Below are 26,182 nucleotides of genomic sequence, written 5' to 3'. Positions count from 1 at the left end.
CAACCATTTCGTCCTTTGTTGTCTCCTTCTTCTCCTACCCTCAATCTTTGCCAGCATCAGGGTCTTTTCAAATGAGTCATCTCCTCACATGAGGTGGCCAAAGTATTGGAGTTACAGCTTCAACATCAGTCCTTCCAATGAACACACAGGACTGATCTTTAGGATGGACTGGTTGGAACTCCTTGCAGTCCAAGGGACTCTCAGGAGTCTTCTCCAACACCACAGTTCAAAAGCATCAATTCTTCGGCGCTCAGCTTTCTTTATAGTCCAACTCTCACATCCATACATGACCACTGGAAGAACCATAGCCTTGACTAGACGAATCTTTGTTGGCAAAGTAATGTCTCTGCTTTTCAATATACGGTCTAGGTTGGTCATAACTTTCGTTCCAAGGAGTAAGCGTCTTTTAATTTCTTGGCTGCAGTCACCATCTGCAGTGATTTTGGAGCCCCCCAAAATAAAGTCTGACACTGTTTCCACTGTTTCCCCATCTATTTGCAATGAAGTGATGGTCTGGATGCCATGATATTAGTTTTCTGAACGTTGAGCTTTGCTGCTCCTACTGCTGCTAAGTCGCTTCAGTCGTGTCCGACTCTTTGCGACCCCATAGACGGCAGCCCACCAGGCTCCCCGTTCCCTGGATTCTCCAGGCAAGAACACTGGAGTGGGTTGCCATTTCCTTCTCCAATCCATTTAAGCCAACTCTTTCACTCTACTCTTTCGCTTTCATCAAGAGGCTCTTTAGTTCTTCTTCATTTTCTGTCGTAAAGGTGGTGTCATCAGCATAATTGAGGTATTGATATTTCTCCTGGCAGTTCAGCTTGTGCTTCCTCCAGCCCAGCGTTTCTCATGATGTACTCTGCATATAAGTTAAATAAGTAGGGTGACAATATATAGCCTTGACGTAATTCTTTTCCTATTTGGAACCAGTCTGTTGTTCCATGTCCAGTTATTACTGTTGATTCCTGACCTGCGTATAGATTTCTCGAGAGGCAGGTCAGGTGGTCTGGTATTCCCATCTCTTTCAGAATTTTCCACAGTTTATTGTGATCCACACAATCAAAAGGCTTTGGCATAGTCAATAAAGCAGAAATAGATGTTTTTCTGAAACTCTCTTGCTTTTTCCTTGATCCAGCAGATGTTGGCCATTTGATCTCTGGTTCCTCTGCCTTTTCTAAAACCAGCTTGAACATCTGGAAGTTCACGGTTCATGTAATGCTGAAGCCTGGCTTGGAGAATTTTGAGCATTACTTGCCTAGCATGTGAGATGAGTGTAGTTGTGCGGTAGTCTGAGCATTCTTTGGCATTACCTTTCTTTGGGATTGGAATGAAAACTGACCTTTTCTAGTCCTGTGGCCACTGCTGAGTTTTCCAAATTTGCTGGCATATTGAGTGCAGCACTTTCACAGCATCATCTTTCAGGATTTGAAATAGCTCAACTGGAATTCCATCGCCTCCACTGGCTTTGTTTGTAGTGATGCTTCCTAAGGCCCACTTCACTTCACATTCTAGGATATCTGGCTCTAGGTGAGTGATCACACCATCATGATTATCTTGTTCATGAAGATCTTTTTTTTTTGTATAGTTCTTCTTTGTATTCTTGCCACCTCTTCTTAATATCTTCTGCTTCTGTTAGGTCCCTACCATTTCTGCACGTATTGAGCCCATCTTTGCATAAAATGTTCCCTTGGCATCTCTAATTTTCTTGAAGGGATCTCTAGTCTTTCCCATTCTATTGTTTTCCTCTATTTCTTTGCATTGATTGCTGAGGAAGGTTTTCTTATCTCTGCTTGCTATTCTTTGGACTCTGCATTGAAATGGATATATCTGTCCTTTTCTCTTTTGCTTTTCACTTCCCTTCTTTATACAGCTCACAGTAAGGCCTCCTCAGACAGCCATTTTGCTTTTTTGCATTTCTTTTCCGTGGGGATGGTCTTGATTCCTTTCTTCTGTACAGTGTCACAAACCTCCATCCATAGTTCATCAGGCACTCTCTCTATCAGATCTAGTCCCTTATATCTATTTCTCACTTCCACTATATAGTCATAAGGGATTTGATTTAGGTCATACCTGAATGGGCTAGTGGTTTTCTCCACTTTCTTCAATTTCAGTCTGAATTTGGCAATAAGGTGTTCATGATCTGAGCCACAGTCAGCTCCTGGTCTTGTTTTTGCTGACTGTATAGAACTTCTCTATCTTTGGCTGCAAAGAATATAATCAATCTGATTTCGGTGTCAACCATCTGGTGATGTCCATGTGTAGAGTCTTCTCTTGCGTTGTTGGAAGAAGGTGTTTGCTATGACCAGTGTGTTCTCTTGGCAGAACTCTATTAGCCTTTGCTCTGCTTCATTCTGTACTTCAAGGCCAAATTTGCCTGTTACTCCAGGTGTTTCTTAACTTCCTACTTCTTCATTCCAGTCCTGCATAATGAAAAGGACATCTTTTTTGGGTGTTAGTTGTAGAAGATCTTGTAGGTCTTCATAGAACTGTTCAACTTCAGCTTCTTCAGCGTTACTGGTTGGGGCATAGACTTGGATTACTGTGATAGTGAATGGTTTTCCTTGGAGACGAACAGAGATCATTCTGTCGTTTTTGAAATTGCATCCAAGTACTGCATTTCGGACTCTTTTGTTGACCATGATGGCTACTCCATTTCTTCTGAGGGATTCCTGCCCACAGTAGTAGATATAATGGTCATCTGAGTTAAATTCATCCATTCCAGTCCATTTTAGTTCACTGATTCCTAGAATGTCGACGTTTACTCTTGCCATCTCTTGTTTGACCACTTCCAATTTGCCTTGATTCGTGGACCTGACATTCCAGGTTCCTATGCAATATTGCTCTTTACAGCCTCGGACCTCGCTTCTATCACCAGTCCCATCCACAGTTGGGTGTTGTTTTTGCTTTGGCTCCATCCCTTCATTCTTTCTGGAGTTAGTTCTCCACTGATCTCCAGTAGCATATTGAGCACCTACCAACCTGGGGAGTTTATCTTGCAGTGTCTTATCTTTTTGCCTTTTAATACTGTTCATTAATTAGGTCTCAGTAATATTTGGTAGTTTAATATTGGTCTTGTGTGCCTTATTTCAGATTTATCCCATTATTTCATGTTTGATGTGGTATTGGTTTTTCTGTTTCTCCTTGTTATATGGAAATGTAGTTGATTTTTGTCTATCTTGAAACTCTGCTAAGTGCATTTTGTAGTTCTAGTTGTATTATGGAGAACATAGAATGTTCTATATAGAAAAGTTAATACTTTGTGAATAAAGGCAGTTTCACTTCTTCCTTTTTAAGTTAGATGCCTTTTATGTTTTTGTCTTGCTGTCTTGAACTGACTAGTCTGTTTACATGATGATTTGCATTGATTGATTTTCAAATATTAAACTAACCTTTCATTCTAACGTCACTTGGTCATGATTTGCTATGTTTTATATTTATTGTTGGGTTTGTTTTGCTCAATTCATGAGAGAGAGTGGTCTGTTTTCCTGTAATGTCTGTTTTTACTATCAGAGTAATGCTGGCCTCATGGGATTTCCCAGGCGGTGCAGAGGTAAAGAGCCCTCCTGCCAGTGCAGGGGACACAAGAGGCGTGGGTTCAATCCCTGGGTGGGAAAGATGCCCTGGAGGAGGAAATGGCAACCCAGTCTAGTATTCCTGCCTGGGAAATCCCATGGACAGAGGAGCCTGGTGGGCCCCAGTTCATGGGGTTGCAGAGTCAGACTTGACTGTGCAACTGAGCACCCACACAATGCTGGCATTATAGGTGAGCTGGAAAGTCATACTGTGTCTCCTCAGATATTTGGTAGATTTTCATACTGAAGACATATGGGCCTAGAATTTTCTTTTTGGTTAAGTTTTTACAAATTCAGTTTCTTTAACAGACACAGGTTCCTTGGGTTATCTATTGCTTTTTGAATAAGTCTAAGTCTGATTAGAAGTTTGTCAGTTTTATTGATCTTAAAGTACCTGCATTTTGGTTTCTTTGTTTTTTCTCTATTTTATTTTTTTCCTATTTTGTTTATGTTCTTTGTTATTTTCCTTCTCTGGTTTATTGTCACTTTAATTTACTTTTTTCTAGTTCTTTTTAGTTAGAAGGTGAGGTTCTTGATTTGCATTCTTCTGTAATAGAAATTGTATGGCTTTAACTACCTTCTACAGATTTTAGTATATTTTCATTTCCATTCAGTACAAAATACTTCCTGAGTATTTTAATACTATCTTTGTGTCATGAGTTGTTTTGTGTAATTTCCATATATTTTTCTGAAGTTGTTTTCCAATTTCATTTCATTTTGATCCTGTAACATAATTCATATGCTGAGTTATTTTCAGTTTATTGAGACTTTGATGTCCCTATTTCTGCCTCCTTTCCCCATCCCTGTGATCCTTTTTGTTGATAATCTTATATTTTGGACAGTAAATTTTGTGTTTGCATTATGTGTTATGTTGAGGGTTGTTTCTTTATTGCAAGAATATTCCAGGTGTGTCTATTTTTGTTTAATCACTGATTTTTAAGGTGATACTTGGTAAGTCACTTAACTCTTTTGTTGCCTGTTAAGGAGATAAAGCCTAGGAGGAAGGAGGTGATAATAGTTGCTGTAAAGTGTGAAGTATTAAAACACCAAGCAAACAAAAAATACAAAATACCTCTTTGAGCAAAGCCATGCAATTAAATTTCTGTTCTTCTTACTTGGTTTATAGGCTTTTTATGGAAATTCTCAATGACTGTACTGATGTGGACGAGATCAAATTCCAAGAAGATGGTTCTTGGTGTCCAATGAGACCGAAGAAAGAAGCTATGAAAGTATCCAGCCAACCATGTCCAAAAATAGAAAGTATGTGCGGAATGGCTGCAGAGAAGAGTGAGACGCATGTGCTGTTGTCTGTAGCGTTAACCTTGGCCGTTAGAGCGACTGTTTGCAGTTCAGTGTGCTCAGTTTACCTTCTGATTGTTACACATCTGATTTCTCCCAAATGATTTTTTTCTTCTTTTCTATAGCACATTATAGTCAGTCTTTTCATAGTATATTTTTCATACATAAAGTAACCATCTAAATCATCTTATTTTTTATTGAAGTATAATTGCTGTACAATATTATCAAAGTTAAAGGTGTGCAATATAGTGACTCATAATTTTTAAAGGTTATACTCCATTTATAGTTAATTGTAAAATATTGGCTATATTCCCTATGTTGTACAACATATCCTTGTAGCTTATCCTAAACCTAATAGCTTGTACCTCCTGCTTCCCCACCCGTCTAATGCCCCTCTTCTCTTTCATCTTCCCACTTGTAACCACTAATCTGTTCTCTGTATCTGTGAGTGTGCTTCTTCTTTGTTATATTCACTCGTTATATTTTTTAGATTCCACATACAGGTGATTTCATATAGTATTTGTCTTTCTCTGTCTGATTTTTTTCACTTAGCATCATGCTGTCCAAGTTCATCCATGTTGGTGCAAGTGGCAGAATTTTTGTTTGTTTTTAATGTCCGTGTGTGTGTGTAGGTACACACCATATCTTCTTTATCCATTCATCTGTTGATGGACACTTAGGTTGCTTCCATATCTTGGCAGTTGTAAATAATGCTATTATGAGCTTTGGGGTGCATGCATCCTTTTGAATTAGTGTTTTTGTTTTTTCACTCCCCATTGTGGCTGCACCAGTTTACATTGCTACCAACAGTAATCTAGAGTTACCTTTTCTCCAGATCCTCACCAATACATTGCTTGTAGTTTTTAGAGTCATCTTAATATGTGGTGCTTGCTACAACATGAGAATTTATGTGACATTTCTATGGATAGTTTTCCAGAATTGTTTTTAGAGTATCTGTTGGAGGAACCCCAAGTAGACAAGTGGTTAGAGAGGCTGCATTTTCCATTAATGGAGGGTGGGGAAGGATGGTCATAGGCTAGTTGGTTTGAAGAAAAAAAGGTGAGTTCAAAGTTCATTGCTCTGTGGGAAGAAATATGAACCTGAGTTACACTTAGCTCAGCCTTCAGCTCCCTGTGATGTCCGTGCTGAGTGGGGAAATTCAAGGCCATCTGAGAAATTGAAACCTGTAGGTAAACCTAGTTTCTTTTTATCTGACATAGTCCACTCACTGAGTTTTGTGCTGACTGTGTTTCACATTCTGGCAATGTAATGAATAATAAATAGGTGTTCAGAGTAGGAAGAGAGGAAAAAGTAAAGGATTTTATGTCAGTATTAATCATTCTCCTGTGTTGTTACTGAACCCGTGGGAATGATCAAGGTTTCCCTCATATATGAGAAAAATAGTGATTTAATTAGTTGCTACTGCTTTTCCATTATCAAGTAGCGTGCATTTTTTACTCTGTAGATTGTAGAGCATATTTTCTTTGAAATAGTGAGTTAACATATCGTGTAAGACTATGGAAATGGGCAGAAAGGAGAACCTAAGTAGGTAATTGGTAAGAAAAACTTTGAAGGTCTGAGTAACTTGTTAAAGTGAGATAGTTGGGGTTTTTTCCAACTGATATTATCAAGGTGAACATTTTATCCAGTTCTGGCTTGTGGTGAAGAGCTTTTGTATTCTTTGATATAAGCAACTGCTTTGTTAGAATGGAAGTGTTTGATTCTGACTTAATACTGCCATGTCTGTGAGAATACACAGCCAGTACAGCCACATACTCTTTGCCACGGCCAGAGACCAGCTCCTTAACTCCGGATGTCTGTGTATAATGTGAGTCCTCACCGGGGGAGATAGTGTGAGGAGCAGGATCTGCAGAGATCTGCTGGCAGTACTGGGGGGATAACTCGGCAGATGCCATCTGAAAGAGGTTTTGGTCTTCTCACAAGGCATTGTGCTCCCTCTGTCTCCTAGGTAAGCAGTCGTTTTATAGCTGAATGTCTGAAGTTAGAGAGTCTTTGTCCATGGGGCAAGTATGGACTTTATGGGGTGTGTATTCTCCAGGACATGCTGCACAGTTTAAAACTTACGGTTTGACCTTGTGTTACACCTTTCACTTTTTCCCCCCTCTCTGTTCCCTCCATGTAGCTTCAGCTGTCCTCAGTAAGCCTTGTGCAGTGACTGTAGCCAATGAGCCAAGCAAGAAGAAAGTGGATGTCATTGACCTGACAGTAGAAAGCTCTTCTGATGAAGAGGAAGGCCCTCCTGCCAAAAGGAAATGCATCTTTATGTCAGAAACACAAAGCAGCCCAACCAAAGGGTTTGTGAATTTATAGTTCACTATTGTTTATTACACTTGGAACTAACTGTTCCTGGGTTAGGTTTGTAAATGGCTCTTGGAGAGTGGCGTAACCATAGAGGGCCACTTTCATTTGTGTTTTATTCAGTTGAAATATTTTCAAATGAGTATGTTGTTCATGGGGAAGCAGATTTTGATGAAGGTGATATTCCCATCTTTGGGAAGTGAGGGTTGTAATCTTCTCATGTCTAAATATTTCACAGTGAACACTTCCTGTTATTTTCTTGACTCTCTTTGTAAGGAGTGAATTTGGCATCACAGACCACCGTGAGGAAGTGGGGTGTGTGGAGTGTGTAACTGGCAGTCTGACCAGTATCGATTCTAATTTTGACACCATTGCTTACTTGTTCTGTGATCTTGGATGAAAACCTTACCTTGTTTGAGCCTCCTTTTCCTGTTCTCTAAAATGGGGTGAAATAATGCCTACCTCATAAGGTTATATTCAGGTTTCAATAAAATAATGAAAGAGCTCAGCCTGATTCAGGCCCATGGTAATTTTCTCAGTAAAAAATCATTGCCTTCCCTTCTCACCCTCTCCAAGGCACAGTGTGGGCAAGTAAATGTGGTCTAGCATTTATGGCATCTAAGTGACAAGTTTAAGTAATTAGCAATAGATACTTCTGAGAGACTTTGGAACCTGCAGGAAAGTAGCAAAGGGTTCTCTCTATATCCCATGAGCATATTATTTCAGACTTGGGTGTGCCAGTCTTGTCCTTTGACCTCTCATTGCACTTCTTTTCTCTAATGGCTTTATTGGGGTATAATTTACATACCATAAAATCCCACATCTGAAGTCTTGAGTTGCACAGTTAAGTGGTTTTAGTAAATTCATAGATACACAGTTATCATCACAACTCAGTTGTGAAATACTCTCCACACCCAGTGAATGTCTCTCGTGTTTGTTTGAGTTAATCCCCACGCACACTGCAGTAGGCAACCATTGATCTTCTTTTTATTGCTATAAATTTGCCTTCTCTAGGCATTTTATACAAGTGGAGTTATATTCTCGGTGCACTTTTGAAACATTCCTTTTTTACAGTTAACTTTTGAAACCAGGAGAATTAAAGCTTTCTGTGCTGCCACCTTCACTGTTAAAATACTTGGATTTCCAGATGTGATTTCCACATCACAGAGTGCGTTCTTTTTCTTAGTGGAACTGAAAATGAAATAAGTATTTCAACTGGGATTTTTTTTCTGGGATGCTGATCATTTATGGTTTCTTTCAGACAATTTAGTTGGCACTTCTAGAATTTAAATGATAAAAAATGAAAATAGAGTTTTGAAATGTTTACTGGCTTAGATGTGATATTTCCAGAGTTTACTCTCTAGTGAAATGCTTTAGAACACGCTGGGGAAATGTAGGTTGCACAGTATATAGTTAGATATATATAGTTAGATGGATTCACACCAGGTTGAAGGGTTACTGTCATCTTGGAGGGTGTCTCTGGTGGCTTATTGTAAGGGTCATCTGAGATGACCTTACCGTGCTGAGGAATCAGGACAGTTCACACCTGTGGTCAGCTACCACAGAGATAGATGTTCAGTCTCATCTAGGTTAAAAAGAAAAAACCTAACATTTAGAGTATAAGGTGGAAATTTGTGACCACACCAGCAACACGTGAAAATTTTGGTTTAAATTGTTTGTAAAGTGCAGCTACCCCGTTCATTCTGCGAAGCTGGCATAATTCTTAATACCCATACTTGACTGATAACATTAACAGCCAAACAGGAAAACTGTTATGAAACAGGCTTACATTAGGAAGATCAATGAAAATTCTGAATTCGATCTTAGTAAATTAGTTAATATGTTAAAATGGCATCCTTTAATACCAAGTAAAGTTTATCCAAGAATGCTTTATAATTAGGAAATACACTGAGAAAATGGATCTTGTCATAGACAACTAGTCAGCTCTCCACATCTGTGGATTCTGGCAACTGTGGATCATCAGAAATGGCTAGAGGAAAATTTTTTAAGTTTCCAAAAGCAGTAACTATTTCACATAGCATTTGCATTGTATTAGGTATTATAAGGTATAAGGTAATCTAGAGATGAATTAATTTATGGAGGATGTGCAAACACTACAGTATTTTAGGTAAGGGACTTCAGGATCTGTGAGTTTTGGTATCCTTTTGGGGAGAGGGTCCTTGGACCCAGTCTGCTATGAATACTGAGGGACGACTGTATATCATCATCTTAATAGATAATGGCCTTCTGTAAATTAACAGCCATTTAGATAGAAGCTCTCTGAAGTGTCAGAATTCACTTAATGGTTTACCACTTGAGCTGATTTGTTCTTAGATTGCAGTAATAAAAGAAGCAGTATCCAGGATACATACCCATGCCAGTTCTATGCCATTTTAGGCTAAATGACTTTCACTTAGACCATTTTAGTCAGGGCTCATCAAGAAGGGTATTAATGAGAGCAGCCAGAGGAGGGAAAGAGGATGGTGAGTGGTGGAAACTGTAGCCTGATGGATGAGTGGGTCTTAAGGACTGAAGCTGTGAAGCCAGGAAAAGAGAAAATGTGATATTTACCTTGTAGGTCTTGTATGGGAGTCATTGATAACCTGGGTTAAGTTTTTTCTTTGTTATAGCATTTGGCAGATACAAATCCAGTAGAGGAATGATACATGAAAACTTTGCATTGGAGTTTTCTGAACACTAAGAACGTTGATGTTTTGTGTTAAAATCACATTTTCTGTGTTAAGGTAGAGTGGATGCCACCTGTGCAGGCATCACAGTGGTGACCATACTGTGATTATTTCATCTGTGTAATCCCGTCCAACTCTTAGATTTTTTTTTTTTTCTGGTTTTGTGTCTGGTCATTCTTCTCATGTCCTCCCTTTTGTGTCAGCATCTGGAAATTTTCCCTGAGGTGTAAATTTATCATAGGGCTTCTTAGTGCTAGTAAGCAAATGGGGGGAATAGAGGGAAAATAAGACTTTAAGAAAACCTCTGGTGTTTTTCTAAATTAATAGATAATTTTAAAATATTATGCCCCTACCCCATGCCTTGGAAATTGAATGATTAATTGAATGTCATTAATAAAGAGGTATTCTCAAGAAAGGAAGCAAAGATTAAAGATAGATTAAGACTGTGGTGTTGGAGAAGACTCTTGAGAGTCCCTTGGACTGCAAGGAAATCCAACCAGTCCATCCTAAAGGAGATCAGTCCTGGGTGTTCATTTGGAAGGACTGATATTGAAGCTGAAACTCCAATACTTTAGCCACCTCATGCGAAGAGTTGACTCATTGGAAAAGACTCTGATGCTGGGAGGGATTGGGGGCAGGAGGAGAAGGGGACGACGGAGGATGAGATGGCTGGATGGCATCACCGACTCGATGGACGTGAGTCTGAGTGAACTCCGGGAGTTGGTGATGGACAGGGAGGCCTAGCGTGCTGCGATTCATGGGGTCGCAAAGAGTCAGACACGACTGAGCAACTGAACTGAAGAATCATTAGGAATTGGTAGCAGAATTGAATCTTTGAAAATCTTTTCGTGATCATAAACTGGGAACACCTGGTGAATTTCAGGTTTATAGATAAAAATTCAAGTTACTGAATTTTCAGACATCTAAGTCTGGGCCAAGTATGATGAGTTTAGTGATCTAGTACTCTAGAATACTGTTTGCTATCTAGCAGTATGCCAGCAATTTTCTTCTGTGCTGTGAGATTATGTTGTTGTTCAGTCACTGATTCATGTCTGGCTCTTCGCGACCCTGTGGACTGCAGCCTGCCAGGCTGGCTTGTCCTTGAGTATCTCCTGGAGTTTGCGCAAACTCCTGTCCACTGAGTGGATCATACTCTTCGCCTCAGGTGCTCAGTACTGGAGCTTCAGCAGCAGTCCTTCCAGTGAGTATTCAGGGCTGATCTCCTTGTAGTCCAAGGGACTCTCAAGAGTCTTCTCCACACCACAGTTCAAAAGCATCAATTCTCTTGGCACTCAGTTTTCTTTATGGTCCACCTGTCATATCCGTACATGAGTACTGGAAAAACCATAGCTTTGATTGTACTGACCTTTGTCGGCAAAGTGATGCCTCTTCTATTTATTAATAATGTGCTGTCTGGTATCACTGACAGAAATAGAGCTGACTTGAGGACAAGGATAATGACTTTCTATTTAAATATGATGAACTAAAAGTGACAGTAAACACCCTGTAACATTTTCAGCTATGTATTAACTGTGTGACTTTGGGAATTCTGTAAGCTCAGTTTTCTCTTCTGTAAAGTAGAAATAATAATAATGTGCAACTGATTAAGTTATTGTGAGGATTGAATGAAATAATGGCAGTGACAGTACTCAGTAAAGCACTGGAAAAGTGACGTATTTTGGCCATTGTCATTATTCATCTTACATTTGACAAACCACCCAGTAACTCTTTTTTGTTACATGAAGACAAAAAACAATACGCTGTCTAGGTTTGTCATAGCTTTCGTTCCAAGGAACAAGCATCTTTTAATTTCATGGCTGTAGTCACTGTCTGCAGTGATTTTGGAACCCAAGAAAATAAAATCTTTCACTGTTTCCACATCTGTTTGCCATGAAATGATGGGACCAGATGCCATGATCTTAGTTTTTTAAAAGTCGAGTTTTAAGCCAACCTTTCACTGATATTATACATAAAGCTATAAAAACTTATATGTGTACATAATACATAATGTACATATAGGCCTGTGTATTTGCCAATCCTTTGAGGAGGGAGTAACAAAAGCTTTAAAAAATGTTTTTAGTATTTATAGCATCACGTACTTAGACCCATAATTCCACTGGACATAGCCATTTAGATTTCACCATAGTTCTGCTGTTCCATATCTGTAAATACATCTATTTTTGCACAGGCAGTCGAGTTGTTTACCTTTCCGAATGTGATCTTTGTGATGCTTCTGATTGAGATAAAAATCTGCTACCAGTAGGTAATTTGATAATCCTAACAAATGGGGAATTTTACCCATTCTATGCAAAGTTGAATTTGTGTTAATGTTACAAAGTTCAGGCAATCAGATTTAACTTACACTGAATTGTTTAACTTTTCAGATACTTGCTGAGATTGTAGATGTTGATTTAATAATTGGTACTGTCACTGGATTGTGACATTTTTACATATTGTGGTAGCATTTTATATTGGTGAAACAAGGAATAGTGAATCACTCAGAGTTTTATGAGAGCAGAAGATGTGCAGTGGTTAAGGGTTACTATGGTGACGAGTGCACTGGGACATTCACCTCATTTCTGTGCAGGTGTAAGTAAAGGGCCAGGGAGGGAAAGGGAGTGTTGTTGTTTTCTATGAATCTGATCCAGATTGAAAGGTCAGTTGGGGATCAAGAGAAAAGACAGTGTGAGATAATCAGAGCCACTTTTTACGCCCCCTTGTGAGTACTCACATATGCCAGTCTCTCTTTCCTTCTTACTCCCATGACCCCATGCCCCAGTTTCTGATACACATTCCTGTGTGGGAGGTAGGATCATGTGTAATTTGGAAACACTTCTGGTGATTTCCTGTTCTCCTTTCATCCTTGTAGAGGACCAGTGTCTTCAGACTTCGAGAAAAAGATGTGCTTTAATTTAACATACATACTTGAGCTCATCTGAGGTTTTCTCTTTCCCCCTCCAGAGTCTACCTTTGTGGTTTTAGATGGCCAGGTAACACTGGCATCCAAGAAACCTGATTGTAACTCAGGCAGTTGCCTTTTTTGTCGGTCTGGAAAATGTGTTTTGAAATACTTAGCTTATGTTATTGTCTCAAGCATACTATATCTCCTGTGGTTCCCAAATAGATCGGTCTCAGTTCACTTGCTTTTCTGAGACTAGCATTTGCCAACACAGCCATGTATATCCTCTCAAGATGACTTTGTTTTCCTCCTTTCCAGTGACATCTGTATTTTTTGAAAAATAGTACAGAATAACAGAACTTCCCAGGTGGCTCAGTGATAAAGAATCCTCCTGCCAGTGCAGAGGCTGCAGGAGATGCTGGTTTGATCCCTGGGTGGGGGAGATCCCCTGGAAGAAGAAATGGCAACCCACTCCAGAATTCATGCCTGGGAAATCCCATGGACCAGAGGAGCTTGGTGGGCTACAGTCCACGGGGTCTCAAAGAGTCAGACATGACCTTGTGACTGATCGTATACACGCACGCACTGTTTCTATCAGCTGTGCGTCATCTTTGTAGTGATCCCTTCCAGCTGTGGAGATTGTGCCTGTCTCGTTGAGCTCACAGTAGTTTACTGCTGGTGCTTTGGAATGCTGACCTTAATGTCCTAATGACCTCATGTCCATGGGTCCCCGTCCCCAACTCTTTTTTTCCCTCAAATTTAGTAAAGTTTCATTTTTCAAAATGCACAGTGGTGGGACCTGTCTATGCATCTTTACTGGAAGCTGGGGCATCTTCACCTTTGGTGTTTCTGATTTAAATTACTTGTATTCTGTGCTTTGAAATCACTTTAATGGATGCTTTACTAAGTAGCTCCTGAAGGGCTGCGCTGGCAAGGAGCTGTGAGTCTTCAGTCTCTTGGAGACGACACCTGAGGCTTTAAGCTTGTAGTCAGAAACTTCTCACGTGGTCTGGCATATGTGGCTTTGTCGGGCAAGACTCGGGTATTGAGCTTGTCCCATATTTTGCCTTTGGCCTTGCCCCCAGACTTGTTCACTGGGTGTTTGTCTTTCTTGGCTGGCTTTCTGGCATCTACTTTTTCTTGTCATCCTTGGGTAGCATCTCAGAGATTGGAGAGCAGCTGCTACCCCTGCAGCCTCACTAAGATGTTGGGCAAAAAGATGGTCACCATCAGCCAGAGGGTCCATGACGTTGCTCAGTTGCTTACATATATATATTTAAGATGTTTTCTTGAGGACTTCTAATCATTTACTCTGGACTAAGATATAATGACTGTTAAGTGGGAAGAATGCAAAATCATTTCTCTTTTTTCCTGAACTTCTTCAAAAATGTGTTTACTGCTTCTTGAAATTATAACATAATTATAGTATATATATATATGTACAGTGTGTATACATATATGTATAAATACTAATAATAAAGTGTGTCTTAAGTATATTTAATTTGTGTTTTTAGTAGCATGAACAGTGAATTTGAAAGTCATAGCACTCCTAAAAGAGTAGATGGTATCATGGTAGCTAGTGTTTTTATTTCTGAATATTATGTCTTAAGTCCTGATTGTTTTATTCTTAATCTAATTTCTTTTCTGATTACTACTGGTTTTTATCAGATTGGCTGGCTTTAGGACTGTCTTTACTCAGGTGATCCCAGATAAGAGTGCTAATAATTAACACAATCCATGTTACAATGGAAGGAATTATGTTTGAGCTATAGTAAGTAAGTAGCTTTACTCATAAAGGTACCCTGATTTGAATCAAATTTTAGGAGTCTTCTGTTTTATTTCTAAATTTCTTTATATATAACTTACTAATATCACATGCATGTTACACATACATTAATAAAAGCAGTGTGCAGCGTATAGTCCTATTTGTGGTTCAGAGTTCCATGTTTTGCTCCAGCAGTGTGCTTCACGTTTTAGTGCCACCTTGCTCTTATGTCACAGCTGCTGTTGAGAGGCAGCATATGTTCATGTTAAAGTGAAGACTGTTATGAGAGAGGAGAGTGAGTGGAGTTCTGTGTAGTGAGTAGCTGCCGTATGGCTGTTCTGAAGCTTAGTGAACTTACGGTTGAGAATGCCCGGGAGTACAGCTCTTCTCTCCTGTGAACTAACAGCCAGATTGTAATTTCCCATGCTATTTAAAACAGGGTTCTCATGTATCAGCCATCTTCTGTAAGGGTGCCCAGTGTGACTTCGGTTGATCCTGCTGCTATTCCGCCTTCATTAACAGACTACTCAGTACCATTCCACCACACGCCAATCTCAAGCATGTCCTCAGATCTGCCAGGTATGTGAAGAGTTGTTTTGTTTTTTATCAGTTTTGTTTTTTTTACCATTTATTTTTTATCTTAATCTGTGAAGCAAATATAATTTAAGTATCTTAAATAAAAATGCAAAGGAAATTGCTAAGGAAAGGATTCCTGTAAAGGTGATACCTGTTTTAAATATCAGTCACGTTCAATTGCTGTCATTTTAACTACCAAGCAATCTATAGATTTTGTTGGGAGGAAATAGAGTAGTAGGATAGTGGGAAAATTTTACAGAATTTATTCTCCCACATAGAGAATGTACCACAGGGAGACTTTTTCTTGGTTTATTTTTCATGGAAGCTTCACAGGTTAGAGAGAATGTTTTCTCATACTTTTCTTTTCTAAAAGCACATCACTTCTGGGTAGCCCATCACAACTTCACAATATACTTGTGAACTGTGAGGTCAGGTTGCCTGCCAGCTTTACCCTTTAAAAATAGGATCTGCCTGCTCTTTTTCCACAACACTCCTGAGTATTTAGGGTTATCTTTAAAAAAAAATTTTTTTTTAATTGGAGGATAATTGCTTTACAATTATGTGTTTGTTTAGGGATATCTTTTATATGTATATTAACAGTTAAAAACTTCATGGCTGCCTGAGTTACCTTAGTATCAAGTTTTTTGATAGATCAAATTGGCACAAGTTTAGAACCAGTGACTTCATGACTTCCCTTCTCTCTGAAGGGCCCTTTTATTGAAATTCAATTACTTCCTCCTTTTATTAATTTTCTTCTCTGGGTTTAGGAAGTTAATTTTGACCTGTGATTTATTCTTCTTGGCCCTCTTAGTAAGATCTTTATTTTAAGCACAATATATATTCTGTTGGGTAAAATTTGTGTTGTTGGAACAGCTGATAGTTGTGTAATCTGGTCAGGTGTAATTTTGTCACTTGAAACTTGTTCAGAGTTTATTCAGTTTGAATACAATTTAATGGAAAGAAGTAGACTAAAAATAGTATCCATCAAAAAAAAGTTAAAAGCTTTTTGGTTCTTAAATATATCTCCTCCACATGTTCTTTGGGAATTGGTTATTTAAAAAAAACTGTTTGTAAACCCAGCCAGGACCAGTTACAGAGTCATTGCTGATACAAAGCTAGATTTTGAGTTATAGGTGAAGTTTCATGGTTCATAAGAAAGAGGGAAAGTCAGAGTCTTAATTCCTGACTGCCATGTTTTGTTTTAACTGTGGCTAGTTTTAAATGAAGTTGAAAGGTTTCTACATGTCATCTTAGTATGTGTTACAAATAAGCATTCCAGAAGAATTCATTTCCTAAAGCTTTTGAATTAAAAATTAATCCTGAGAAAAAAGATAATGAACATTCTCTGTTTACGAAGTGACTCTGGCCATTTAGCAATAGAATAGATACAATGTACAAATCACTTGCTCTGTTAGTTTTTGAATTGTGTGAGTTTGGAAGAATTTTTAATTCCAGAGAATTTATATTTCAAAATTTGGGCATAAAGTCAGACTATTTATTTTATAAAATGTACAGATTTGAGAAAAATGCGATAAAATATGTTAATTGTGTATTTCATAAAATACATTTCAAGCTGGTAAGAACTAAGACTATTATCCAGGACTGGTGTTTAGCCATTATAAGCTAGTATAGTGATACTGCTTATTAAAATGTTAAAAGACTTTCTTATTGATAAATGGAATAGAATAGGATCTATTATACTTTAGAAGAGTTACCAGTTTACCGTCATTTATGAATGATGTAGTAGTTACTTGATCCAAATAGTTTAGTTTTTATTTGGGTTTTACTGTTAATATGCTCTTTTGTAATTAGTAATTACTTTAGGGATTTTTTTTTTGTGCATAATTTTTATGTAATTAGTCATACTGTACAGAGTTTTGCTATTTATAAATTTAATAATTTATAATAAAATATTAAATAGAACACCAAGAATTGAGAGATGACAAACTCTTAATACATTTCTCAACATTCCTTTTAAACATCATAAACATGAATCTTCTGAATCTGCAGGAGAACAAAGAAGAAATGATATTAATAATGAACTGCAGCTGGGAGCATCTTCTGATACTGTGCAACAGTGAATGCAAAAATAAAGCATAATTTGTGTTTGTGGAGTGGAAAGCAGCTTGATTATTTCACGAAAAATATGACTGCCTTATTATTGCTAGTGCCATACTGTCAGGTGCGAATGGTGCTCAAAAGTTGTATCATTAAAATCTGAAAGTGCTAAACATTTACATATTTAATCATGTAGCAGTTATGTTTTGTTAAACTTCATGGCTCAAGTAAGTAAAATGTGTTGTTATTAATAAGACATACAGAGTCAGTTTCACATGAAGCAGCATTTAAAATCTAAAAACTACAGATTTATCAGTATTGAGAAAAGCATTTAGAATGTACCATCATAATTTTTAAAACTACCTGCTTTTTTAGTTGAAAGATAATTATGAAATACTTAAAGAGTGAAAACACAGCATACCATTGCAGTTCAAACTTATGGTGAAATAAGAATAGCATTTTACTGAACTTTTATAAAGTATTAAGGCAATAATGTTTTAATCACTATTCATGAAGCTTCTTCATCTGTTTCATGTAAGAGTTTTCGTAGTCTATACTTACAAAGTAGAATTATAAGACATTGTTGATAATAGTTTTTTAATAGAAGGAATAACATCTGAAATACTGTGCAAGCTTCAGTATTACTGTTGGAGAGAAAATGGTTTCAGTGAGAAATATTTACATTGAAATATTGAATTTTGTGTAGAGAGCATCTGTATAATACAGCTAGGGAGATAACAGTGGGTTTCAACCAAAATTTCAGAAAAATTTCTAGATACTTTTATTATGGCGTTAAGTTATCATATTCAGTTATCCCTTAAAGTATTTTATCAGTAGACTGTTAGCACACATGAAATAATCATCCAGTAATAGAAATGGTGAATATATAAAAGTTGCAGATGATTATTATAAGGGCTAGACAGATTTTGAATTACTGTTCAGCTGCCGCAGAGAGAGGATTTACTCAGTGCTGTTATTACTGTGAACAGAAACTCGCTTACTGAAGTACATCACCTCCTTAGTATCACTTTAATGGGAAACTCTTTGGAAGAACTGGTTATGATTCCCTTTGTCCAGTGTTGGCTCAAATCTTGTATCTTACAGCTAGTGATAGGCATAAGAAATGACAAGTCATGTCAGGAGTTTTCAAAAATCTTTTAGAAATTGAATAACTTCTTTCAAATGATTGGTGCTACAGCTTGTATTATTCAGTAAGTATTATCATTATACCCTTATTTAGAGATTATAAGGGAATAAACTTACTTAAACATTTGATTTATCAGTTATATTCAGACAGGTTAAATATCATTTCCCACTAATATTCTCTATTTAGACTAACAGTCCAGTATCATAGTATACTCTATTACAATTATTGTATTTGAGGTGACGTTGAATACCAGGATATAAAAATTCATAGAGTAAATAAAAATTGGCCTTAGTAATCTTATACCTAATATATGATTTTTTTTTAATGTCGTAGAATTTAGTCAAACAGAGGTCTAGGGGAACTGACCTTGAAGTTTATTGCTAGACTTTTCAGACATGAAGATTTTATTATTTATTGTTACAACTTTAATATTTCAAAACAGTATTACTGGGCAACCTCTTGTCACTTTTCTATTTCTGAAGTATAATTGGAGGATCCCAAATCTTTAGAAAACTGCATTAGCTTATAACCCAGTACACCTTGGCAAGATTCAGCTTGTTAGTAAGCAGCAGTTACAAAGTGCTTGCTTTATGCAGCGTGTTGAACTGTGTACTACTCCTTTTGTTGTGGGAACCGTGGGACAGAGAGCTGTCCATGAAACAGACATTTGTTTAAGAAGTGATATTTTAGATGAAGCTAAATGTGTATTTCTAAAAAAATAAATGTGAAGTGTCTTAAGAGACTAAGCATGTTTTTTTAACGTCTCAGTCCAGATAATCATCTCTTCATTTCATTGCTTCTCATTCTGCTAAGCAAAAATTTGCTTTGAAAGTTCTATTTAAATTTTGGACTCCTCTACCCCTTTTAAACCTCTGGGGATGGTTTTTCCAGTTGTTTGTCAAGACATATGTACATTTTTGGGTTTTACGCACATAAATATCCTGATTGTGGTATAGACCTTCCCTACAGCAGAATGGTAAGGACTTAACCCAAATGTTCTCTATGACTTAAATAAAAAATGATTTGGGGAAATAATTCTTGTCTCCAAAATATGAGACAACTATTAACAGAACATTTTTGTTTTAGGTTTGGATTTTCTTTCCCTTATTCCAGTTGATCCCCAGGTATGTATCCTGAATTTAAGCAACTAATTTGTATTGGATTGTTGGTTGTGTCACTAACTAAAAATGACCAGTTGCATAAAATCAGGACAGTCAACTCTCAGTTACTTAAATTGATGGAAGGAAAGTACTTCTATAAATATTTCACAATTTTACTTGGAGGCATGATGTTGTTTTTCAGTTTATGATATCTTGACCTTTACTACTAGCATTTAAAATTATTTTTTGTTTAGTTTAATATAGTCATTTGGCATTTCTTAACAAGCATTTGAGTGATTAAAATGAGGGGAAGCAGTGCTGGATGACTGGAAATGTTGAAACTTTATACAGATTATTTGTAAAACACTTGTTCTGTACATAGAAGATGGCTGAAGTTGATTAAACAGATTGAATCATTAGCTTGATTCTTCCTAGTTTTTAAAGACAGTCAAATTCAGACTTTGAAGAAGCCCTCACCTAAAGTTGCTATAAATCAACCATTCGTGTTTTCTCTGTTGGAGATAAGAAACTAGTATTCCAGTGTCCCACCATGAAGACCTTGTGGTGAGCACAGACTCCGCTGATAGGCTGGTAGCAGAGGAGGAGAAGGCGCAAGGAAAGCTGATGGGGAAAGAGACAGAGAGGTGTTGAGAGTAGGGATGGACAGAGGAAGAACCGTGGGTCACTGCTTCTGTAGGCTGCTCAGAATCAGCTAACCACAGGTTGTGTATCAGCTTCCTGGTTTAATCCTGTGTTTGATCACACAAACTACTGGAAGTTTGGGCCCAAGGTGACAAGCACAGAAAGAGAAGTTTCTTTTCACCCTAAATTGACTTTGTTACATCAGTAGATTCTATAGCAAAATATCTATGTATTTTTCTAGGAGATAGATTCTTTAGGATTAAAGTATTACTGATTCTTATGTGAACCATCCTTTTTAAAAAAAATCATCTTGGAACCTTGAGGATTTTGATTTTATAGGGCCATTCAGATGCTTGGTGTCAGGCTAATTTGTTGATAAAAAATACCTCGAATTGATAATAATGATGAGCCGTCCTTACTGATCTTTCCTGTAGTCAATCTAAACACCAGCTTAGGACCTCTTCTCTTGCAGTGTGTGCTGGACCTCGCTTATACTAAAGTTAGTGCAGTTTCTCACATAAAACAGTCTATGGTGCTATAAAATAAAGCTTTTAGCTCTTGTGTCTCTTCCTCCTGGTCAGTATCAGAGTACTTAAACCCAGGTTGAAATTTGTTTGGGGATCAGCAACTAAGATTTAAACCAACATTTATTAACACTTGGAGGGGGCTGTCAAGCAGGCATCTCAGAGGCAATTAGATTTCCTTTAAGATTTATTCCAAAATTTTGTTTGTTTTTTATTCCAAAATACAGGAGATCTCATTCTGAGCATCCTGGGGTAGTTAGCTACCATGTAGTCTCTATATTAGAGTATATGTTGTCTTCTAATCACACAAGTAACTGTTACATGTATGTAGATAGGAATCAGATGTTGTTTTTCTGCTGGTCAGTCTTAACATTGTTCCTTAAGGGTCTAATTAATAATAACTTTTGAAAGAATTACTGAATTTTTTGGTAGCACTTTTGCTTAAAGCCATTAAAGATAAGTTTATTAGCCTTTTACAGTGTGCTTTAAATTTGGTATAAATACATTTAGTGAGCAAATTCAAGACTAAGTATGAGTCATAATTGTGGGGCTAGTATTCAGTATTAAACAACTATAGATAGATATTATTGACATTTTTGTACTACTACCTACATATTTGGTCAACATATTCTGTTTTGAGACAGTCAAGAATATGCTGCACTCATCAAATAATGTAAAATGTTAAATTTGTGCCACCTTCTATCCAAAGATGTGAAGTTTTGAGAAATTTTAAAATCCCACCAAGATTTAAATATGTGGCTATCACTTGTGCGTATCTAACAGTGTGTAGTCTTTTTATTTACAATCAATGAAGCCTCGTCCTCATCCGCATCATTGTTTGTTTCAAGCAGTACTGTCCTCCTATGTTTTTGGATAGTCTCACCTCACCCTTAACAGCCAGCAGTGCGTCTGTCACCACCACCAGCCCCCATGAAAGCAGTACTCATGTTAGTTCATCCAGCAGCAGGAGTGAGACAGGGGTCATAACCAGCAGTGGAAGTAACATTCCTGACATCATCTCACTGGACTAAAGGAGGACTCACTCGATTCTAGGAATCATTCATCAGAACTGCTCTTTCTTGGATCTCTGGTCCGTGGAAGCTATTTTTTTGCTAATGATTACTTTGGTATTTATTGAAATGTCAGATGGATTCGTTTGCCTTCTGAGAGATGAACACAGATGACTGCAACAAGAACCACATGACATGCACGGATTTTTTTTACTCTTGATGTACTCTGGAGCATCAGATACATTCAGCCGTAATGACATCCTCCTGAGAGATGGATTTCAATTTCATGTTACTGGATAGATTCTACAAATCAGTTAAATTTTTTTTGTTGTAATACACAGCAATAAAATTATGTAAATATTCAAGTATACTTTTTTCTAATTAAAAAAAAAAGATGTAATCAATGATTCTAAAATGACAACTTTTTGTTTAACCTGATGTGAAGGAAAAATACATGGAAAGAAGTTACATTTGCCAAATGAGTCCTTTCCATGGATTTGTTCTGTTTTGTTGAAATAATGAAGTCTAGATAAGTGGCCAAAGCTTGGGTTCCACTGTTCTTCATTTCCATCCAAGAAACATGGCCTGTATGTTTCCCCTGGCGGTTGTTGCCACTCTGGTGTTCTGTGCTTGAGAGTGCAGAGTGGAGTTCTGGGATTTGGCTGCTCCTTATTAGTGAGTATGTTGAAGAACACTATACAGAGTCTGCCCTGATGTAATGTGTGCTGTTTTTGGGTAATTGAACTTTCTTATTCTAGAGATGTCTGTAAATAGGGGCTTACCTTCTCAAAGAAGTTCTCTGTGACCGTTGACTGAAATGTTTCTGGATTGAGGTGTGGCTGGAATGTTAAGATTTTGTTCACACTGTCCAGAAATACTGAGAGCATGGAGGCAGTGGAAGAACAGATTTAGGGGCAGTGGGAATAGCAAAGTTTAATTTCTTCCTAAGAACTTCTTTTACTTGTTTATTTTATAGGATAATGTTCAAATCTGCTATGAGTAACGCTGACAAAGTGTGTCATAGATCTCATTTTTCTCATAGCAGTGATTTTTAAATTTAAAGAACAATAGCAAAGGGATGGAGGCGGCATCAGATTTCCTTTATTTTTTATTTTTAAAAAGATGTTTCCTGAAACCACAGAAGATAAAAACAGAATTAGAAGTGTTTAAGAAAAGTTTGAAGAGAGGATGGGCCTTAAACCCACTTTGAAAACCACCCTGTTAGTATGTGTTTGATTTAAAATCTCTCAGGAAGCTGAATTTTACCCTTAGAGAAACATTTTTTATCCAGATTTTATACTTTGCTTTCATTTGGCTGCACAATTTTGAGTTCTCAAGGAGTTAATACTTTGCTAATGTTTAGCTTTCTCTCCCTAAGCTGTATCTAAGTAAACCTTTGTTTAAAAATCATTAGTCTGGCTGATTTCTCAGGCTGAAATGCCCAGATGAAGAGCCCACCAGTTTCATGTAGGGTAGGGAACAGTCAGGGCTGGTGCAGCTCCAGGGAGCTGCCTTGTCACTGCTTGGTTTTTTACACCTTCTCAAGTTCTCATGATCTTTGTGCTGTTTCTGTACTCGTTTATAATTTCCTGTGATTTTCTACATCATACCTTCTTTGGCTGTATTATCCCCGTAATGTATTATCCCTTTTGGAGAGTTAAAAACATGGAAAACAAACCTGAATCTTCTTGCAGTTGTTACATCATAGTTGCCAGTTTTAAATTCGTAGGACATGTTGCAGTCCTTTGGTCCATACACAGAATTTCTTCCTGGTAAACTTTTATATCGCTGCTCTAAATGTGGATGCAAGTTCTGTTAACTCTGTAATCAGACAGAAAAAGTAACCTGATTTGTGTAATAACAATTTGTTAATAAAGAAATGCTGTATATTTGTTATCATTTTGTTACCCATTAGATTTCTCAGAGACCCCCCCCCAACTTAACCAACAGAGTTTTATAAGGTAAATGAAAAAAATAATAGAAATTAGTTCATTTACTTGATTCTTGTAACTGATAACCACTGTGCTTTTATAGTTGTACTTTGTTTTCTTTTCACTATTTTATGTGAACAGTTGTATTGTTCATTTTTGGTGCTTTACACTAAATTACATAAATTTTTAATTTATCTCATATAGGTAACATTTTTTTTAAACATTTTTAAGTTTATAATCTTAAATGCAGACTTTTATGCATGTATCTTTGAAGGTGAGTACCTTTTTTTATGCTTTTGGCTCTGACAACAGCATGCTTACTAAGCCATTGTGCTTTTTTTAGTATGGCCACCAAATAACTTTTACTGGGACCCTGCCTTTGTAGTATAGTGTCTTTTACTAGCCAAGATACCTGCTCAACCAAGTGTAATTCAGTTTCAGAGGAGGTCATTTCTACCTGTTACTTAAGTGGCAGCCAACCATCTGCCATCTGATGATGTTTAAGAAAAGGAACTGCAGTTACCAGCCTCTTAAAACACTTAGCCAGCCTGTGTTTTTATCTTTGTTCACACAGAAATGTTAGAAGAGTTTCCTTGCTCTGGTAACTCATGACAATATAATTGGTACTGAATGTAGCTTCATGCCTAGGGTCTGCTTGCATCGACTAACTTTTTGATTCTTAGGTAAGCTGCTTTAGGACTTTGTTTCCATTTCTGCCCAGAAGGTATAAATTCTTTCAGCATCTGTTGTGGGATGATTATAAAGGCCAAACAAAACCGTAGAGTCCAGAAAGCTAGAATGGAAATACCATGATTAAGTGAATGATTGTGAGTATACATAAGGAGATACATAACTCTGAGTATAAAGCAAATTTCCCTAGGGTAGAATTTTAAAAGGATTTGAAGAAAGGTTGGATTGTAGAAGAAAGATATTCAACAGACTGCTGTGATTTAGGAATCAGACCTTTCGGCCATCCTTCCTTCAGAGCAGTCCTTAACGTCTGCCATCTAGTAACCAAGGTGTCTGCTTTTCTTCGGCCAAAAAAGTATTAGTTACATTTTGTCTTTTTAAGTAAAGTTGAATTTTAAAAAGTATTAGTTCTCAGCTCTGTATTTCATTTCTCTCTGGCCCCCAATGGGTGTGAAAAAAGTCTACCTCGCCCCAAGTGAGCACTTTTTATTTTCCTAATCTTTTTCATCATGGAAAACGTAGAGCAGCATGCCATTTAAAACTTGGGTCTGGCATTGTGTCTTGTGACCCTGGGTCTAGGTCTGTGTGTTGTGGGAGCATGGAGTTGTCATCTAGCTTGGTAATTCACGACAGAACCTGACTCACCATCTTCTCTGCTACGTTTCTACATGGATATGGTGGATCTTACAGAAAAGAAATTAAATAATTTCTCTGCTTTTTAAAGAATGACTGGTTTGTAAGCCCCCACTTTTTTGTTAGGAACCTCACTCCAATTCTTAGCAGAAACCAATAAATGTATAAAAATGCCCATTCTGCTTTAATGCTTGCCTGATTCAATGTTTTTTTTTCTGTTTATTATTTGTGTTTATAATTATTATTTTTTCTGTTGGTAATACATGCTTATTGTGGGAAGTCCAGACAATACAGAAAAGGTAGAAAGGGCACTTAAATATTTTTGAATGTTTCTTGCTGGTCTCTTTGCTACATGTTTGTGATTTTACATAGTTTTATTCATTCTCAGTGTAATTTGTATCTTGATTCTTTTTCTCAGTCTACAGGCATTATTCCAAGTTACTAAACACTACACTGTATGGATGTGCCATGCTTTCTGTTGCCTTTCCCTGTTGGACATTTTAGGTTATATCTCATGACGCTGTGTTTCAGTGCATGTCTTTGTGCATAAATTATTTCCTTAGGATAAATTCGTAGAGGTGAACTTCTGAGTCAAGGATGCAAATACTTATGTAGGTTTTGGTGCACAGCACTTTTCCAAGTGGTTTTGCTAACTATGTGGTATGAGAAGAACTATCTAACCATATTTTCCAAGAATATGTACCATTAACTGTATGCAGGCATCTGCATTAAGGCCTTCCACCTCTGACCTTGGTGAGCTGGGGTAACTGATTTGGAGATAATTGGCAGAAATTTTCATGGGATGTCTCAGTTTCAAATATCTCTCTCTGATAAGTTCCAGAAACACATGCTTATAAGGATATCCAAATGATTTTTCACACATTTTTACTTGCATTATGAAGTAATGTGCTACTTCATAATAACACATTCATAAACGTGTTGCACTATGTTTTCCATTTTTAATTAGAAAGTCTTGACTTTCTGAAACCATCTTTGCCTGGGGCCAGCCCTTAGTAGCCAGCTCTCTCTGTTTTTCCTCTTCCCTTAGGCTCCATTTTGGCCTTTCTGAGTTCCCCAAAGCCAGTAGGATCATCTGAGCCAAAGGCAGTCCAACTCAAACTGGAAAAGTGGTAAGGCTAAAGCAACAGCAAAAGCAGAGCTAAGCTTTGCTTTTTCTTCTTTTTCGTGTGTGTTTCCCACCCCATTTGATGTTCTCACGGTAGCTCTGGAATAAGAAAAACAGTCTTTTGCTCAAGGTGTTACTTTCTTGATTGGCATACCACATTGTTTCCTGAACTGTTCCTCTTTGAATGGATTTTAAAGCTGCTTT

At 37.4% G+C, this 26,182-nt stretch overlaps 1 protein-coding gene across 8 annotated transcripts in view; it reads left to right on the top strand.

The window, feature by feature from the left end:
• The window catches only part of PIAS2 (protein inhibitor of activated STAT 2), a 94,113-nt gene extending 68,147 nt beyond the window's left edge, over positions 1-25,966 (top strand). For 4 of the 8 annotated variants that reach the window (XM_052660210.1, XM_052660213.1, XM_052660212.1 and 1 more), the window contains 5 exons: positions 4,699-4,832; positions 7,015-7,186; positions 14,981-15,120; positions 19,409-19,446; positions 21,437-21,841. In XM_052660210.1, coding sequence (XP_052516170.1) covers positions 4,699-4,832; positions 7,015-7,186; positions 14,981-15,120; positions 19,409-19,446; positions 21,437-21,619 — 667 coding nt within the window. In that variant the 3' untranslated portion in view covers positions 21,620-21,841. Of the gene's footprint in view, positions 1-4,698; positions 4,833-7,014; positions 7,187-14,980; positions 15,121-17,127; positions 17,214-19,408; positions 19,447-21,436; positions 21,842-25,900 lie in introns of those variants that run through there. The other 4 variants (XM_052660217.1, XM_052660211.1, XM_052660216.1 and 1 more) reach the window with 4 other exon arrangements.
• The last annotated feature ends 216 nt before the right edge of the window (positions 25,967-26,182 follow it).

The sequence above is a fragment of the Budorcas taxicolor genome, chromosome 22 (genome assembly GCF_023091745.1).
Source record: "Budorcas taxicolor isolate Tak-1 chromosome 22, Takin1.1, whole genome shotgun sequence".
In the NCBI taxonomy this organism is placed as follows: domain Eukaryota; kingdom Metazoa; phylum Chordata; class Mammalia; order Artiodactyla; family Bovidae; genus Budorcas; species Budorcas taxicolor.
Note: the sequence above shows the minus strand (reverse complement) of the source record. Positions and strands in the feature narration are given on the sequence as shown.